General features: G+C 37.3%; 1 protein-coding gene across 6 annotated transcripts in view; it reads left to right on the top strand.

Moving 5' to 3' along the window:
• LOC145686640 (organic cation transporter protein-like) overlaps positions 1–17,922 on the top strand; it is a 192,899-nt gene that overhangs the window by 146,653 nt on the left and 28,324 nt on the right. For all 6 annotated transcript variants that reach the window (XM_081760110.1, XM_081760114.1, XM_081760109.1 and 3 more), the window contains 3 exons: positions 1,619–1,787; positions 12,471–12,621; positions 16,508–16,847. In XM_081760110.1, coding sequence (XP_081616236.1) covers positions 1,619–1,787; positions 12,471–12,621; positions 16,508–16,847 — 660 coding nt within the window. The remainder of the gene's footprint in view (positions 1–1,618; positions 1,788–12,470; positions 12,622–16,507; positions 16,848–17,922) is intronic.

The raw sequence follows: 17,922 nt of genomic DNA on the forward strand, positions 1-17,922 counted from the left end.
TTTTTTTTTTTTTTTTTTAACGAGATCATTGTTTTTCCATATGTCGTACGTAACACTTTCATTTTCAGCAGGATCAGACCACACTTATTCCTTTCATTCCAGGACATTCACTACATTCTTGAAGAAGACAGTTGTCATTTTCAGCGGATCATACTACTAAAGGAAATACGTCACTCATGACAGCTTCAATACAGGTTGCACCTTTGATTTGTTGCAACGCAGTAGCAGATAACTTAAAATTTGCACAATACACACACACACACTTCCCTAGCAGGTTGCGAACTGACCCACTTTAGTCGAATACTATAAAATTCCGAGTGACCCATTCTTATGCTGAGATTGTTCTGTTTAAAAGAAAGTCCGTAAATTTCTTTGATGGAACGCGTAAGAAATTCTTTCGATTTTTTTTATATACTTTTTGTCCTTTTTCGATCACTGTAATGACATCGCACTTAATTGAGACTTCGTCTGGATCATTCCAAGTCATCACTGAGGTAATAGTTCAGGCCTTTTATAGATCATCAGAATTTATTGGATGGCCATTTTAAGTAAACTTAAAATTTGTGTGTTTCGTAATCGTATTTTCCATTTCAGATTACTTCGGTTTAAGAAAACGGACGAGTAAGGGGGAGGCTCATTTTACTATTCCAGAGAGCTTTTTTGATCAAAATAATAAAAAAACAGTCAGGAAAACCTTTTATTCTTCATTTAATTAATGTGAACCACAAACATCATCAAATCATTGCATTTTTATTGTTTCCAGTGTTGCTAACTCTGACATAAAAGTTAACGAAACTTCGCTAACTTCAAAAGGCTGTAGTTAATTCATGAAACATTGGTCGAGAATGGTATTTGGTGTGTTTATTATTCATGTAAAGTTAAACCATCTGACAAAATTTCAGAATTTTAAAAGATGGTGTTTTCGAGAAAATGGCGCCCAAAAATGGCGATTTTTGAGAATTTTACAATTTCTCGAATTTTTTGCGACAAAACGGTTGCGCACAGAAGCGATACAAATTTTTTTTCGGAAAGCGGGTAACTAGGTCTTACCAACCGTGAAAATAGAATTTTAAAATTCGAACTGGAAGTCCTCGAAAAAAATTCGTAAACTTCGACTTTTCAGATAAATTAACGTTCATTTGTTAATTTATGTACAAAAAGATACGCATACGCAAACCAAACTATAATAAAATATAGTTTATTTATATCCCTATGTACCTACCACAACAAGAACTATAACTCTACCTGTCTCCATAGCTGAATGGTGGGGCTCCGAAGTTGACCATTTTCCATGTCTTTTACAATTAATAAATTGTACTCCGCGTCTTTGATGGCCCATTACTTGGTGGGAAAATTTTTTTTTTTTTTGACAAAACAAAAAAATATGGGTCTCTTACAAACATGTCTAGTTGCTATAAAAAAAAGTTTCAACAATATCTGAGATGGTGATGGTACATGCTCTGCCTGAATTGAGATGGAAGGCACCATCTATAACGACAGAAACGAAATAATGCTAGTTCTAGAGATTACCTTTTTTATCGGTTAAAATTTATATTTTAATAAGTTAACTTTTCAAAATGTATATGTGAGAATTAATTAGTGAGTTTTTGTTTTTCAGTTGTAGAATTTTGCAGTCTGAAGAAAAGAACTCTGATGGGGAACGCATTTAATGTTCCGTACGCCCTAGGTTACATGTTGCTTCCTGCTTTTGCCTACTACCTTAGGGATTGGAAGTGGTTGCAGTTAGCTGTATCATTGCCTTCAGCGCTTCTCCTCGTATGTAGTTGGTAAGATTAGTAGTAATTATTACACCTACATATGGAAGCTAAGAATGCGTGTTTTATATTTAGAAGAGAAAAAAGGTTTCTTACATTGTATCCTGGAAATAACATCATAAATCGGTTTCAAGGCTTCACTGCCCTCGTTTTCAATGTATCTTCTTCCGCTACGCTACCAAGAGCTGGCAATAGGTTAAGAGACTTGATTTACTTTGTACTTCCATTTACTTTCTTTAATTGAAATTTTTGACCAGCGACAGCAGTGTTTATAACAGTCTCAAAAAGTGAACTGGGGCAAAAAAATAATTTCAGAGTAGTACCAAATAAAAGATAACTTGAGGATTTCCTCAAAAACTGTTAAATGAAACAACCAATTTTTTCAAATAACACTGAGAAAATTGTTACAACTCCAGTGACCGTTAATAAGTGCTAATTTAAAACTAGAACAAGCTTATGGAATAATCCTTGTGAATTTTATCTTATAGGAAAAGCTTTAAAAAATGTAAGGAAAATGGTTCGGTGACTTAGCATAACCCTAGGATCCCCAAGCTATTTTAGAGACGTAAATTACGAAGTGGGGTCTATAATGGACCCCAGCTATTTTTGGTGTTTTCTAAGCAATATACTTTTGGTTATGCTGTGTTTGGGTTTCATTGCAATTACCTGACATTATGAAGTCACATTGAACACCAATATTAATTCATTGAAGAAGATTTATTGAAAATAATGACACATTAGTAAATTTTCAAAACTAGTAACTGAATTTGATAGTTACTTTCTCTGTATAACAGAAAATATGGGCGTTCTTCTAACTTGTGACCTATCGAGCTATATGTATAACAATACCCCAGCCTAACTCGGCCTAAACTAACCTTGCCGGTGTTCTTGCAACTGGTGAGATTAGGTTAGGTTTGGTTAGATTAGGTTATTGTTATAGACTGGTAGGTCCCAGTTAGAAGAATGCCAAAATATGAATACAAAATGAGGATTGCTTAAGGTTACGTTTCTCACGTTTCCACCTACGATTGCACAAGAAACATACAGCATAATAGTGTTCAAATATCAGTAGTGTTTTACAACCCTCTAACCATGCTTGCGAAAACTGAAAACTCAGCAATTAGGAGTCAGGATACTTCTCTTCAAAACGATGTTCTGTGCAGATCCAGCATTGATAAACGTTGCATGTGGCATGTTTTCCTGTCACTCTTCTAGCTTCCTGGCAAAACTGACATCTTCCACGCTTTCTCCCTTCGTGTCTCGAAGACAAAAGTCGTGGAATTCGCACACTTGTCCCAATGAGTTCTGCAGCTCGTAAGATATTCTTGTGCAGATTTGGATTTTCCCGTACACTGATGTTCACCCATGTTAAAATCAGCTGTTTCGCAACAACAAAAATAAACTTCTTCCTCATATTTTTCATTCCTATTTGTGCTGGATTTTTATGGCACCAAATAACGTAGCCATTGAGAGCAGCAGTATCCAGAAAATTTGTAAACAGGCGAAAGGGCCACCTTCGTGTTCCTCTATTATATGTGTAACTCAAAATCATTTTATCTATTAGGCCGACTCAGCCTTTGGTTTTGTTGTAGTGAAGTATATTTTTTTTTCCTGGACACTATCATCACCAACTGACTTATCGTGATGTTGGCTAGAAAGTAGAATTACATTTTTTCCACACTTTGGCACGTATAATACCATCACGAGTTTATCGTGGAATAAGAACAAGAATGAATGCTCTTCTCTCCCTTTTGCTTTCAACAAATACAAAGGAATATATTCTTCTGCTTCCGCATTGTCCCCACTACTGTAAGATTTTTATCACACAAAAATAGCACAAGGTCACAGTCCATAAAAAATCATCACTCAACAATATTTCGTTTATTTGGTCATACGTCAAAGGCTTATCCATTGTTACATTACTTTCTAACAATGCAAAGAACAGCAGTTACCTCCCACGCACACCGAACCACAGGATACACTGATTTTTGGTGCTAAATGAAGTCAGAAAAAAATGTTTACTGCTGTTAGTCAGTATGTAAATAGCCAAGCGGGGACCATTATGGACTCCAGTCTATCTGAAGGTATTTTCTCGTAAAAACGGATATCTATGTTCTTTCTATTATTGTCTGCATCTGCTGTTGACATTTCTGCAGGCTTACTTGGACTATGAAATTTCGCGAATTTATCTTTAAAAAATACTGGAGAAAAAACGCAGTTGGGGTCCAAAATGGACCCCGCTTGGTAATCCGAGAGATAAATAGCTACCATAAATGATATCGAAAATTTCAATTAAAAGAGAGAAAACAGCGGTACAAGGTAAGTAAAGTCTTACGAATTTGTGACCTATAGCGTCAATCAGTACATATAGTGATGGGTTCTTTCTGTACGTAAGATGCCAAGCTTAAATAAAGAGTAATCCTTTGAAAAGGGAAAATACGTAAGTTTCAAAATCTAGTGATGTAGAAACCGCACCACATGTAATGCCATTAGAAGACAGTAAAGAAATTTTCTTTCGATCTCTAGTTAAATTGTGAAATGTCAGAATGATTGAACATTTTGTCAGCAATGTTAGATTTTGAAATTCGTTGTATTAATAAGAAATAGACATGAAAAACGTTGCACTGAATTGAAGTTCGTTAATTTCTTCTTTACAATGGTTTTCTATTTAAATACGGGTTTTTACAGAACCCATTACCATGTCTTGGTTGATAGCATAGCGGGATAAAATCAATTCAAAAAGAAACCAGGTAACCATTCTTATGATATAAAAATTGCCTAAATGAAAAGGAGACTTTGACTGGTCTTTTTTTTTAATTTTTTTTTCTTTTCTTGCCCTGGCTCCTCACCTTTTAGGCACTTCAGTTAGACATGAGTAGGGTGGAATAGATGGATTTTAGGCAGTCCTCAAGTAGAAGGGTGACGTGATTAAGAATGTTTACTGAACTGTTGTGGTAGGTATAGTTAAAATGATATGTTGTTCACTATTAAATACTAAAGAAGGTGATAAACTACGGTGAGTATATTGTTCGCGAGTATAAAAGAAACAGTCACTGGAGTGGTATGGAGAAAATGATGTATCACTGTAAGGAGAGTTGGGCGATAAACTGGGGATAACTTACACTGGAAGATGAGATGAGATAAGCTTCCCTGATTTTCTCCACAGTAACATAGAGGTGTATTACGGTATCCTTGCTGATATAATCTGTACGGCGTTTGAGCTAGACCTAAATATAACCTAAAAAGTAAATAGACGCGTCTCCTCGTCCAACCTTGTGGAAAAATCCACTTTTTGGCCGTAGAGCGTGGGAATATCGCCCAGAAATGTTTACCTTCGCTGTGTCTTGTTTGCTCTGGGTAACGTCTCCACTTTTGTTGTTGGTAATGTTGAAGGTGGGAATGTAGGCTCTCAGATGGAATAGGGATGTTGATGTTGTGGTCCAGATTCGTTGCTTCTTTGCTAAGAGATCTTTTGCAGTGTTGCCAGGTATACCAAAGTTGCCGAAACAATGAAAAAAAATTGACACTCTGTCCTCTTTCCTTAAGAGTTGTGAGTTGTTGTTTAATGTTAGTGTGAATCCATGTCAGACGGTTCGAGAGAGATGTTGTGTGGAGACTTTGTAAAGCATTGAGGCTATCACTACAGATGCCAAAACATTGATATTGATGCTCTATTGCGTGTCTTAAGCCTGTGCGGATAGTCCAGAGTTCCGCGTGGAAAATAGACATATGATTTGGGAGTCTTCGTATTACAAATTGCGATGTGTGGGGTATGTATATACCCGCTCCAGTATATTCCAAATCTTCCTGTGTTCGTTTAGAAGCATCTGTATATATTAGGATGCGTTGTGGATGATGTATAGCCATGTAATTTTGCCATCTCGGGGCCACACTTCCGGAACTTAATAGACTCGTTCTTTTATGTTCTTTTATTGGTACTGGTCGGAAATTCCAGTTCCACCGTTTGAAATGAGGTACGATATTAGATGTTGTAACAAAGAAGACTAGGGTTCCGGCATATGACATCGGTCCAGCGGCGCAGATTCACATATGCATGGTACAACCAGGGAAGTCTCTGGCGGTATGGTAAAGAACCGGTTCTATTTTGTGTATATAATAATTCCATTTTAGAAATGGCTGTAAATGAACTAGTACTTAATCTTCTCAGGAGATATCGAGAAGCTGTGTGTTCTGTTTGTACTGGGAATGGTATTGTGCCTGCTGCTTCTAATAAAGCGTTGGTTGGCGCAGATTGAGGTAACGAAAATATTGTTCGATGTGTGAGAGCTTGTAGACGAAGAGGTATGTTAATAAGTCTAATAGGATTAGGAGCGCGATGAAACCCTCCGTAGTACAATATGGCTTCTATACATTGTTGTGATATGCGTAGCAGTGGTCCGATGTCCGTCCCCCATTTTTTGTTGCTGATACTTTTTATGATGTTTATGTAAGGTTGAATCTTCACCTGAAAAGATGCTAGTTGTGGCTTCCAGAATAGACGTGTATCAAAAATAATTCCCAAGTAAGAAAGCTGGGACTGATAGTCCAGTGCATGATTGTCTATGTGCACTTATTTTTCCCCTCTTGTTTCCTTGTAAAGATGGTATATGTCGTTTTTTCCCCGTTGACGCATTCCATTGTTCAAGTTCCATTGTTTGATATATTTTAGAGCGGCTTGGAGTCTGCTTTTAGTGTCAATTAGAGATGAGCTGCAAATAGATGGTCATTGAAGTAGCTAAGAATCCGTACATGTTGTCTCAGTGCAAGGTGAAATTCTAACATGTAAATATTAAATAACAGCGGGCTAAGGCAGGATCCCTGGGGTATTCCTTGAGAAGTACTACGTGATTCAGAGATTTTCCCTTAGTATTTAATACTAATATGTCTACTGACTAACCAGTTATCTACATACGTGATGAATTGAGACGGCATGTTGGCCTTTGAGAGGTGGTTCACCAATCTGTCTAATTCTATGCGGTTGTATGCTCTGTCAAAGTCCAATTTGATTGCCACTACGTATTGACGATGTTGGTAGGCTTGCCAGATTTCTAAGAGAAACATGGTGAGAACATCGTGTGTGGCCTTGCCTTTACGGGCTTTTATGATTGTAGCTGGAACTATGTTGTGATATTCCATATACCATTCCATTTTCCTTAGGAGGATTTTTTCGAGGACTTTGCTTAGGCAAGGAAGCAATGTGATGGGTCGATAACTGTTGGCATGTCCCAGCGGTTTATGCGGTTTCAAGATAGGTACGACTAAATGATGTTTCCAATTCTGCGGGATGTGGCCAGTAGACCAAATATATTGAAATCCTTGTAGTAATCGCTGATGACTTGCACTGGGAGGTCCTGAAGGTGCTGGAAGGTTATTTGATCTACTCCCGGGCTCGTGTGACATCCTTTTGATAAAGCTTCTGATAGTTCCTCTTGGAAGAGGGTTGAAATGGCGAGAAATAGTGAAGAGGAAAAAAGTTTCGACAGTAAGGCTGCTCGTGAAGACAAGACTAACGGGGCGGTTAGATTGCGATGAAATTCCTCCAGTCAGGTAGGGGGGGGGGGGGCTGTGGCGCATCATGAGGAGAACGCCAGGACAAGGTACTCTTTATGTACTTCCAGATGGATGGAGCACTTGTTCCTTCTTGTAAATTGTTGCCAATGTGTTCTTCGGCATCTTTGTATTTGATGTTTGAGTTTTGCCTGCGCCTGTCTTGAAAGAAAATGTTTCGGGAGTTCTGTCGTGAAGATACTGTTTTTGAGCCGCTTTACTGTTATAAGCAGTTTTTGGCAGTGTGTGTCCCACCACGGATATTTGTATCTTTTGTTCTTTCCCGTCTACTTTCCCTGTCTGGCTCCATCTGTTGCGCTCCTGCTATGATGTGCTCCGTCAGTTGTTGTAGATTTGAGATTTCATCCATTAGTTGCAGAGAAGTGACAGCCTGTTCTTTATATGCCTGGTATTGTGCCTGTTCGTAATTTCGGTTTACTTGTGGAAGTGGTATTGAAGCGTATCCTGGTTGATTGGTTGAAGGGATGCCCTTCAAATGTGCCAAGGTAGTTATAATGGGGAAGTGATCACTGCCGCCCGTGTAGCCGTAGACCTTCCAGGTGTGATGTAAAAAGATGTCCACACAGAAGAGTGAGGTCTGGTGCAGAAGGTGGTGAATTCAGGTTAGGAAGACGAGTAGCTGTTCCATCATTTGCTATTGGTAGTGGTTGAGTTTCCAGTGCCTCGATGAAGTGATCCGCAGCCCTGTTGTTACTCTGGGAACACCATTGGATACTCCTAGTATTAGGATCGCTTGCAATGATACATGGTGCTCTGCGCTAAGTAAAAAGATAGGACCATAAATTCTTCGAGATCTCCTGATCTGGAGGAGAATAAACGTTGAGGATGGTGATCTGTTTGTATCGAAAACCTTGAACTTGAATCGGGTATTTCGACAGAGAATGTTGGAGATCCATTTGTTGCATGCCATTGTTGGATGTTTGTTTATAGAAACCGACTGCCACTCCATATCCATCTGTTCTGTGTTGCGTATATAACGTGTAGTCCGGAATCCTTGGTGGGTATTTTTGAGTACTCCAAGGTTCTTGCAGGAGTATAATAGTTGGGGTGAATAAACGGCATAAGTGCCATAAAAATGATTCTTTTCCTCGTAGTTGATGGCAGTTCCATTGTAGTAGATTGAGAGCTGATCTACTAGCCATTCTCTAATGTTCGAAAATATGCGTGTAAAAGTTGATATATCGGTGAATTGTCTGTGGTTTGCGTTGCAGACTGATAACCATAGTTGATGGCAGCATATTTTTTAATACTATGTAATAGATTATGAAGAAAACTTTGTAATGAGTCTTCAGTGTGGTCTGTTTCGTTGGACGTCCTCGATTGAAGCATCATCCTGCGTCGATATGTGGGCGAAGAATCACTCTGGTGTTCCCCTATGTCTTCCTGTGTTCTACGTTGTTTACTGCTAGAAAAACCTGTGATACTATTGTGTTGAGAATCAGCTGACCTTCCCCTCTCTTCTTCGTGTCGTGAAGCTCTACCTCTTTTGTTTTGTTCCTGCGTTCGTCCCACCGACCGAGGAGGTACGGTATTTGGCAGTGAAGGTTTGGTTAAATTGGAACGGGGAGATCTGAGCTTGAAGGGTGTGGCTGACGTTGGTGGTCCTTGAAAAAGGAAAGGTAGGTCAGGTATTTGATTAAGAGAGGGTTAATAGTGTTAGCGGAACTTTGGTTTGATGTTTGTTTCGTCGTTGGTATCTGTTTCTGGGCCTCATTATACGTGATTTTTTTTTTTTTTTCTGTCACCATGAGTTGGTTAATGCGTTGATGGCGTTTCCTTTCCAGACATTAGAGATCCATGGCCATATGCCCTCTTCCACAATTGATGCATTTTGGATCTTTTGTACATGAGTTAGCGTCATGAGGTGACCCCACATCGATAGCAGAGTTTTTGTTTCGAGGGGCACACCCTCTGGAGGTGACCTAGGCGGTAACACCCATCTCTATACTGTTTAACCGCGGGTACATATGTATGTATAGTATATCCCGCGTGGTAAAGTGAGCAAAAGTCCGGGAGACGCTGTGTATCAAAGGTTATTACGATAGTGTGTGTAGGGCGAGTATCAGAATCTACCAGTTTTTTAATCCGTCGTACATGTAGCACTTGCGCACGACACACGAGGTTTTCCTGTATTTCTTCCTCGATAAAGTTCGGATACACACCATGAATAATCCCTACTGATCGGGTTGTATAGGAAGGCACGCAGGCAAACCAACCGTGTGATTTAAGCAGATCGTGATTAAGAAACTTGTTAGCCTGTTGTCCGGTATGAAATTCAATTTTGATTAAGTTCTTTCCTGTGGGGTGAAACAATTTTACGCCAGCCACTTTGGTTTGAAAGAGAATTTCCCCAGTACTTGCGGGTGTTATTTTCAACACTACGAAAACTGCACTAGCACGTGTACACTGTAGATGTAGAAAGATGCTATATTCCGACTTTGACTGTTGCGGCGTTGTATCTAATCAAAGTGGGGAAAATATGTTTGCCTACACATTGCGCAGTGTAATTCCCAGTTTGCGCTTGTAGCAAATGGCATCGCTTACTGTTTTCTGAATTGGAGAAAGTTGTTTAGCCAGTCTTGTGCAAGTTCCTTCAGATCAGTGCAATGAGCTACTATCCTATTTCTTCGCGTCGAAACAGTACATGCCTCAGAAATTTATCCCAAGATGCAGGAGGTGTACAGCAAGCAGTCTGTCGCACGCTGCACATATTCCGTTGGTATCGGTCTTATGAGATAAGACATCGTTGATTAATGGATCCGTCAGAAATCCATGAGTTTTCTACACTTCCATCCATTCTCTTCCTATGCGCTACGATCAATGCATCAATATCAAAGGCAGTTATCTGCAAGTGTCGTGTTACAAATTAACTGTACTTCACATATTCTGTAATAAGTGTGTCTTTAACTATAACTGTAGTCCCCTTTTCATTTGGGCAAACCTTCTGTTATTTTCAGAATAAGAAATATTTTTTTCTCCTCTAGCTTCTGTTGTACCTATTAGAAGCACACTGACAAAACTAACTTCTGTTGTACCTATTAAAAGGTAAATTCTTACAATTGAATGTAAGTTTATACTTAACAATTCACATTGTTATACTGCAAGTCACGTGCCTGGATATTCAATTATTCAAAATTTGTAAATAATGAAATGTTCCCCAAATTCCTTACATGAGAATACATGCAAGGAAACACAAGGATGATTCTGCTTCTAATCAGAAGTGAAGAAGATATAGGTAATATCGAAACAGTTTACAATATAATGAAAACTTAGGTGATTGGTATGTACAAACTTATATCCAACAGTAAAGAAGTGTGCAATTTGCAGTCCTAGTCATTTTATGATTCATACAAATAGTTTATGAAGCTTGACTTAAGGCTTATGTTTGTTAATTGGTCGTATCGTTAATAGATTTTATTAACAATTTGTTTTAACTATAGAAGACAACGTATGAAAATGTTACAATTTCTTGAAATATAATTCTACAGTTCTCTATATGTAGATGAGAAATGGTACAAATTAACAGCAAGTAAACTACTGCAGTTTTCGTAGCCAAGTGACTAATGTGCATGATCGCAATGGTTGTTTTTGCCTCGGATAGAAAGAGGAGTAGGGGTCCGGATCTCACTTTAAGTAATCGGTGTCGTCTTATATAGTCTTGTTGCTCTAAACGGATATAAAAAATCTATTGAAGCAAAATCAATCAAGTATGATATTTTCTCGTTGTATAATTATTTTTGTTCTGCTAAATAATTATTCAGATTTAAATTTAACATTAATTTGTACCTTTGATTTTTAGTTATTTTATTACTTTTTTAGAAAATATTTTTGAAATATAAAAACATTTCTCAGAAAGTTAAAATTTTATTTATTCCTGTATTAAAATGTACGGGGTTTTTCAAAAGGAAACGAAACAAACAATATTGTGTTCCGTACATATAAGAGAATTTTTTTAAATGTGATTTATGCAGGGTCATTTGACTTCAGTTTATTGGTACGTAAGAAACTATTATGTATAAAAATATAAACTAGTCAGAAAATAAGGATCTAGAATAATCCCACTTTCTAAGTTAGAAACGAATTTAAAATAAACCTTAATTTGCAAAAAGATAAACCATGATGTGGATAAAAGATAAAGTATGTGGATTGCTGTATAACAGAGGTGTTCAACACGTCGAGTGATATGTTGTGAAAGGTAGCCTACAGGGCTGTGTCTAGCGACTTGATCGATCATTGTTACTTCTTTATGATTCCTTCTAGCAGGTTATCGATCAGATGACTGTCTGCAACTAATCTCTAGCGGATTAATCGACAGTTATTAGTCAAAAAGAGCTCCCTCGTGTCTAAGCGGTTAGCGTACGCGCCTTTAGTGTGGGAGACCCGGGTTCAATTCCCGGTGGGAGCTCATGTAGTTCGGATTCTACGTTAAGTTTTAGGTGCACGTTTCACCTAGCCTCGCTGCTGAAAGGAACGTTAAATTCAAATCAAATCAACTAGTCGAAGAGTGTAAGATCTGCCTTACTTACAAATCCTCTGGGATGAACACCCTAGAATTGCTTTCGGCTGAAAACATTGATGCATATCAAAAATTCGCGACTATAAGATTCTGTACTTGCTGCGAATATAAATACTGTCGATTTTGATTTCGCGAAAGACGTCAGAAAAGCAAGTCCCTAGACTAACGTAGACTAGTTATCTTAATGTAGAGTATATATTAAGGTAAGTAGTCCGTCAGTGATTTCTAACATGAAAAGTATCTCTCAAACCCAAAAAGTTGGCTACCCCTGTTCTATAAAATGGTGTTGTCAGTATGATCTTCACTCAGTGTCGAAAGACAGTTCGGGAACTAACTGCCTGAAAAAATGCAGTCAAGAAGACCAACAATTAGCGATGTGGTGATCATACGTCCTTCGACGTAAAATTGAAGCTGGTTGTCTAAAGTCCTTCGCAACTTCGTGCCAGAGAGTAATTTATACCGAGAGTCCTGTCCATGAACTTCTTATTAGAAAGTAGAGATTATATCTATTCATATTCTCAAGTCGCAAAAGAAAAAGTTTTTCTCCAAGTTAATTTACTTTTAAGTGATCCATTTCTCTTCTTGTGTGTTAATATTTCTTTGTGTTACAGCCTTATACCTGAATCTCCAAAATGGTTGATATCACAGAGGAAATATAATGAAGTTAAAGCTATTATTAAAACAGCTCAAAAGTGGAATAGAAGTACAAATTTTAAAACACCAGATTCCGACGGCACTGATAGTCCGAACCAGGATATTGAGGTAATTGTATTGTACTGCATTTTCAGTTATTAGGTAACTTTATATGTAGAAAATTTTTGGTTGCTTAGTTACATCTGAGTTTACTATCAAATTTCAGTACCGAGGCTACGTGAGACGTGGGCTTTCAGCTTCACGTAGTATTTTAATCACATAAACTTTCCACCGGGAATCGAATCAGTGTGTCCCGCGATAAAGGGGCGTACGATAACCATATAACAACCGGAAGCTCTATAGATTTTTTTCTTAATGAATCGGAAAGTTAGTTTAATAAATAGTATACATAAAAGGGTTGGGGGAGTGCTTTTGATTGTTAGCAACATGAATTCAGGAACGCTTCATTTTATTTGGAGCTTTTTTTTTTTTTTCGTTGTTTAATATTTAGAACAACCCGTAAATTTTGCTTATTCGAGCATATCATGTCCGTATAAGATTTTAAACCGGTTCCACGTTACACATTGATAAAAATTGAAGCTTTTAACATTATAACACAGAAGAATCTTCGATGCTGAACTGGCAGAGGCTCAAATCTCGGGTCTCCCGCTTGTCGTGTGGTAGCCCTAATAAATTGAGGTACCATTACATGGTCAGCTTTTTGTATGTGGGTAAAAAAAAAAAAAAGAAGAAAAGTGGATGTTACCCCTTTAGGCTAAAGGAAACAGATGATTAATTATTATGAAAGATTTGGTAGAATGAAAATGTGAGAGAATTGGAGGCCCCAGGAAAACCCATGGACAGATGTCCACCACAGACCCACACGTTCTGGACCACCATGCCCTCTGGTAAAGTTCAAGTCCCTACCAATGTAGCATTAAATTTATTCTGTTATAACGTTATATTCGTGTCAGATACGTAAAGGATATTCTCAAAATCTAAATAATAATTGTATAAAATTAATAGTTGAAATGGCTTTACACGTTATAACCTTGTTTAACTGTGTAGAACAGCCTTATGGACCATTAGTCATGTTACTTTCGAACGTCAATAGGAAAGAAGAAAGTATAGTATTCATGAAAAAAATTGAATTCGAGATTTGAACGGATTTACACGTTTCATTGCCTCTACAATCTAAAATAATGACCTTCGAATGTCTTGTCCATCCAATGTACGTACACCCGCGTAGAGACCATACCGTTCAACATAACCAAAACAAATTTTTAATCCAAAGTTTTTATAAAGTTTCCCAACGGAGTGCGTGTTCGAACTTTCTTCCTACTTCAGTTTACGGGAGAGTGAAAATAAAAAAATGTGAATTTCTCAAACTGCGTCCCGATATTGTTAGTATTTCATTAACATAAATGCCTATGATACGGAATAAGCCAGAGTTCGTCAAATTTTTGCGAACAGGGTCCACCTTTATTAGTTAGAATATTCTGCAGACTACCGTACTCGTGTTCCCTTGGAAACGAAGTATTTTTTTCTTGTTTTGAGCACACATTAACACTACTATACTCATATTTTATTTAAAGAGCTCCTTCCTGGATATATGGTTAACGTACATGCCTTTGGCGCGGAAGACTCAGTTTTGATTCCCGGTGAAAGCTCATGTGGTTTGGATCCCACATTAAGTTGTAGGTCTATGTCTCATGTATCCTGGCTGCTGAAAGGGAAGCTGAACTCAAATCCAATCTTTCATATACAGGGCGTTTCAAAACAACACACCGACAACGTTTGGGAGGTGATTCCTGACACCAAGATAAGACAAAAAGTATAGACCAACCCGGGTGCACAAATGCTTCCTTTCGGAGTTATAGGCTGCCGTAAACATGCAAAAATGAACTTTAAAGATCCATAGCTCGAAAACTATAGGACCTACCGTAGTCGGGTCAAGACTTCACTTACGAACTAATATGTGCGCTGTCCCCCCTCCCCCCAAAAAAAAGTTTCAGAATCCTAAGGTACTCACGCAGCAGTTTTTACAGAGGAAGTTTGGCTACGGGTATAAATTGTTACTGAAGCACCGTAGGATTCTGAAACTTGGCTATTTTGAATAGAGCCCATACTAGTTCCTATGCGAAGTCTTGACCCGACTACAGTAGGTCCCATAGTTTTGGAGCTATGGGTCTTTAAAATTTATTTTTCCATGTTTGGTCTATACTTTTTGTCTTATCTTGGTGTCAGGAATCACCTCCCAAACGTTGCCGGTGTTGTTTTGAAACACCTTATATAAAATATGTATGTATGTTAGTCTCGTGATTATCCGAAGTAGTTGGGACCGAGTTTATCTCGGATACGCAAAAACTCGCATAATACGGAGATCAGCTGTTATTGGGTGCAGTAGTACGTACTGTCAATGATAAAACAAGTTTTTATACAGGAATTGTTTATTACAGTATATTGAAAGTTATAAAAATTCATTATTTTTACGTACATATAGTACCATACAAAACTTTTTTTTTTTTTTTAAATAAAGTCAGTGATTGTTTTCTAGACATCTTTTGGCCTCTCTTTTGATGCTGCGGTGTTATAGCGATATACGATGACAGACGGCTGAGTCCGAAGATTTGGGACTTAGCGGTTCGGCAACAGCCAATATGCATACCATCTCTTACATCAACTGTAATCTGCATTTTTTATAGACCGCTTCGGTTAATCCAGAAGCTTCGTTAACCGGAACTAGGATAATCGCGAGTCTACTGCACTATGAATTAAAATTCCCTTAATTTCATTTTATATTCGTATTAGTTGTTAGTTTATTTAATAGCATTTTGTAAATGTTGGCTCATTTTCTATATTTTTTATATTCTTTGACTTTGAATTATTTACTAAAATTTAAAAAAAGGGGGGGGGGGCGATATTTATCCAAGAACCTTAAACATAGGACGACCATACGTTCAATTTTGACAGAGAGTGTCCCGTTTTACGGGCGTGTCCCGTCAGTAGATGGAAGAAAGTAGTATTTGTCCCGTTTTATGCAAGTGTAAGAAGTAAATAACAAACAAGGAGTAAAGGTACTAATAATTAATAATAACAAAGAGGAATATTATGTTATATTACAATATAAATGTATTAGGTATTGGTAAGGTAAACAGGAGCTAATTTACGCACTGACCTGTTTCTCATTTCTGATGATTTTTAAAAACTCGGAACCTGTCCCGTTCTCTGCTGAAAACTTTATGGTTACCCTACTTAAACAGAAAACTTCATAAAGTATACAAAAACAGTGTAAAGTTAATAAGGCAAGGTTTTAATTAGAATTTGTTTCCATCTCATTAATAACTATGGTGTAAAGTACCCAAAACTAAAACATGTGTTGGTAATTTATTTTGGCTGTTGTAAAATAAGGAAGCGATAATGAAGCTATTTAAGGAAATAAAAACAGATAACGTAGGCATCATACCACAGTTATAGGAAGTTTTCCTATAAGGAAATAACAGTGTAAGGTATTTCATAAGGAGATCTGAGCTAAGATCTGCGCTGCAAGCAGGAAGCATCCGAATCCCAGAAGGAAATGGTGCTGGTTGTACGAGGAGTTGACTTGGGGGAGTTTAAATTAAGATTTGATAGTGAAAAGACAACGTTAGAAGATAATCAAAGCTCAATTAGCCAGTGGATATTACATCTATTTAAGATGTTGGATAGTCATAATGGTTAAGTTTCTGTGACATTACAATTCAGTAGATTTTTGTATTTAAAACCATTTTGAATCCTAATAGCTTGTGGTGTGATGAAAATATCCAAAAGAAACTGTTTTCTATTGTTTCATTTCTTATCCTAAGAAATTCATTAAGTACATCCTTGTCTTTATATATGGTGTTACAAATTTCTGATTAGCTAGGCTCTGTCCGCAAGCATAAAATATTCTAAGACATTAAGTTATTTCAGTTTGAAATTTGTAGAAAACGTTAATAGTATGTTATACAAGTAATTTAATTTCTAATTTCCATAGATGAAACACCCTGAGAAAGAAGCACAGCCTGCGAAAAGTAAGCTGAAGGCATTTAGTGAAGAATGTTCCTCGTTGGTCAAAGCGTCTGAGTTACGAAAACGAGCGTTCATTCTCTTTGTGTGCTGGTTTGTTTCTTCCATGATCTACTACGGAGTGTCTTTAAATGCTAAGAACTTTCTTGCGGATCAGTATCTGTACATCTTTGTGAGTGGACTTTTAGAAGTGCCTGGTTATCTTCTTCCAATTCCGTTTCTCACAATGTTTGGAAGGAGGATAGTTTCTGGTGTGATATTTCTTATAGCTGCTGTAGCGCTCCTAGTAATAAATGGAATTCCAGCAGGTAAGTGTATTGATAAGAATAATTTCCAGCTTAGTTTCACAATAAGGTTATGTACTTATTCGTAAATATATTTAACTCCTCTTAAGTTAAGCAATGTACTGTTCCTTCAAAAACTGCTTAACTTATAGAAACATTCAATGTAATGGCCTTGGATTTGCATTAAAAACATATGAATAGTTATTTACTCAATAAAAATAAATATATATATCTGAATGCATCTTCCGTGGTAGTCCCTGTATACTTTCAACAAGTTCTCGCGTCTTCTTCGATGAGTTTAGGGAAATTCCTACTGCAAACTTACACATAATCTTATGACGGAAAAATGTATCCTTGTTCTTTTTCTTGGTACTGATCAGTTAAAGAATAAAGTTACACAATTTCACTTAATGAAACAGTAAACATATAGTAATAATATTAATGGAAGTAGAACACTTACCTAAAAATCAGCTAAGTCTAACACTTACTGCAAAGTTTCAGTGATAGGTTGTCGCCCTTGTACTTTGCTTGAAGTACTTCATTTTTGAAGGGATTTTCCTTCTTTTTGCTGAACCTTCCCTGTAGGAATACTGGTAAGGAATTGCTCATGGGCATTCTAAATGTAGAAATCTTTCCACTGTTTGAGATGGTACTTGAAGTAAAGAGCGTCAACAAACTTTAAATCTCAGCACAAAAAATTCAAATCCGCAAATCCTTCTTCATTACTTCCTTCCAATCTGACGCATTGTGAAGTTAATTCCTATCACTTGTAAAAGATCATATATATATATATATAATATAGGGCCGGATTTAGGGGGTGCAAAGGTGTACGTATGCACCCTTTTTCCCCCTTCGTTAGTAAATATACACTACCTAAAGTGAGAAGCTAGCAGTGAGTTTTGCAAAATCAATAGTTTAAGTCAATTTTCTGAAGGTTGAAGGAAAAGAATTCATCAAGAGCAAACATTTAGCATTTCCAAATGAATTCCTCATTCACATCACAGATGCCTAAAAGCATTTAAAAAACTCAAAATTTAATTCAAATGTACTAGTAGTTATTGGTGCACCTCCCCACCCTCAGAGAATCCTGGATCCGGCC

This window comes from Thermobia domestica, chromosome 5, assembly GCF_964235325.1.
Source record: "Thermobia domestica chromosome 5, izTheDome1.hap1.1, whole genome shotgun sequence".
Lineage (NCBI taxonomy): Eukaryota > Metazoa > Arthropoda > Insecta > Zygentoma > Lepismatidae > Thermobia > Thermobia domestica.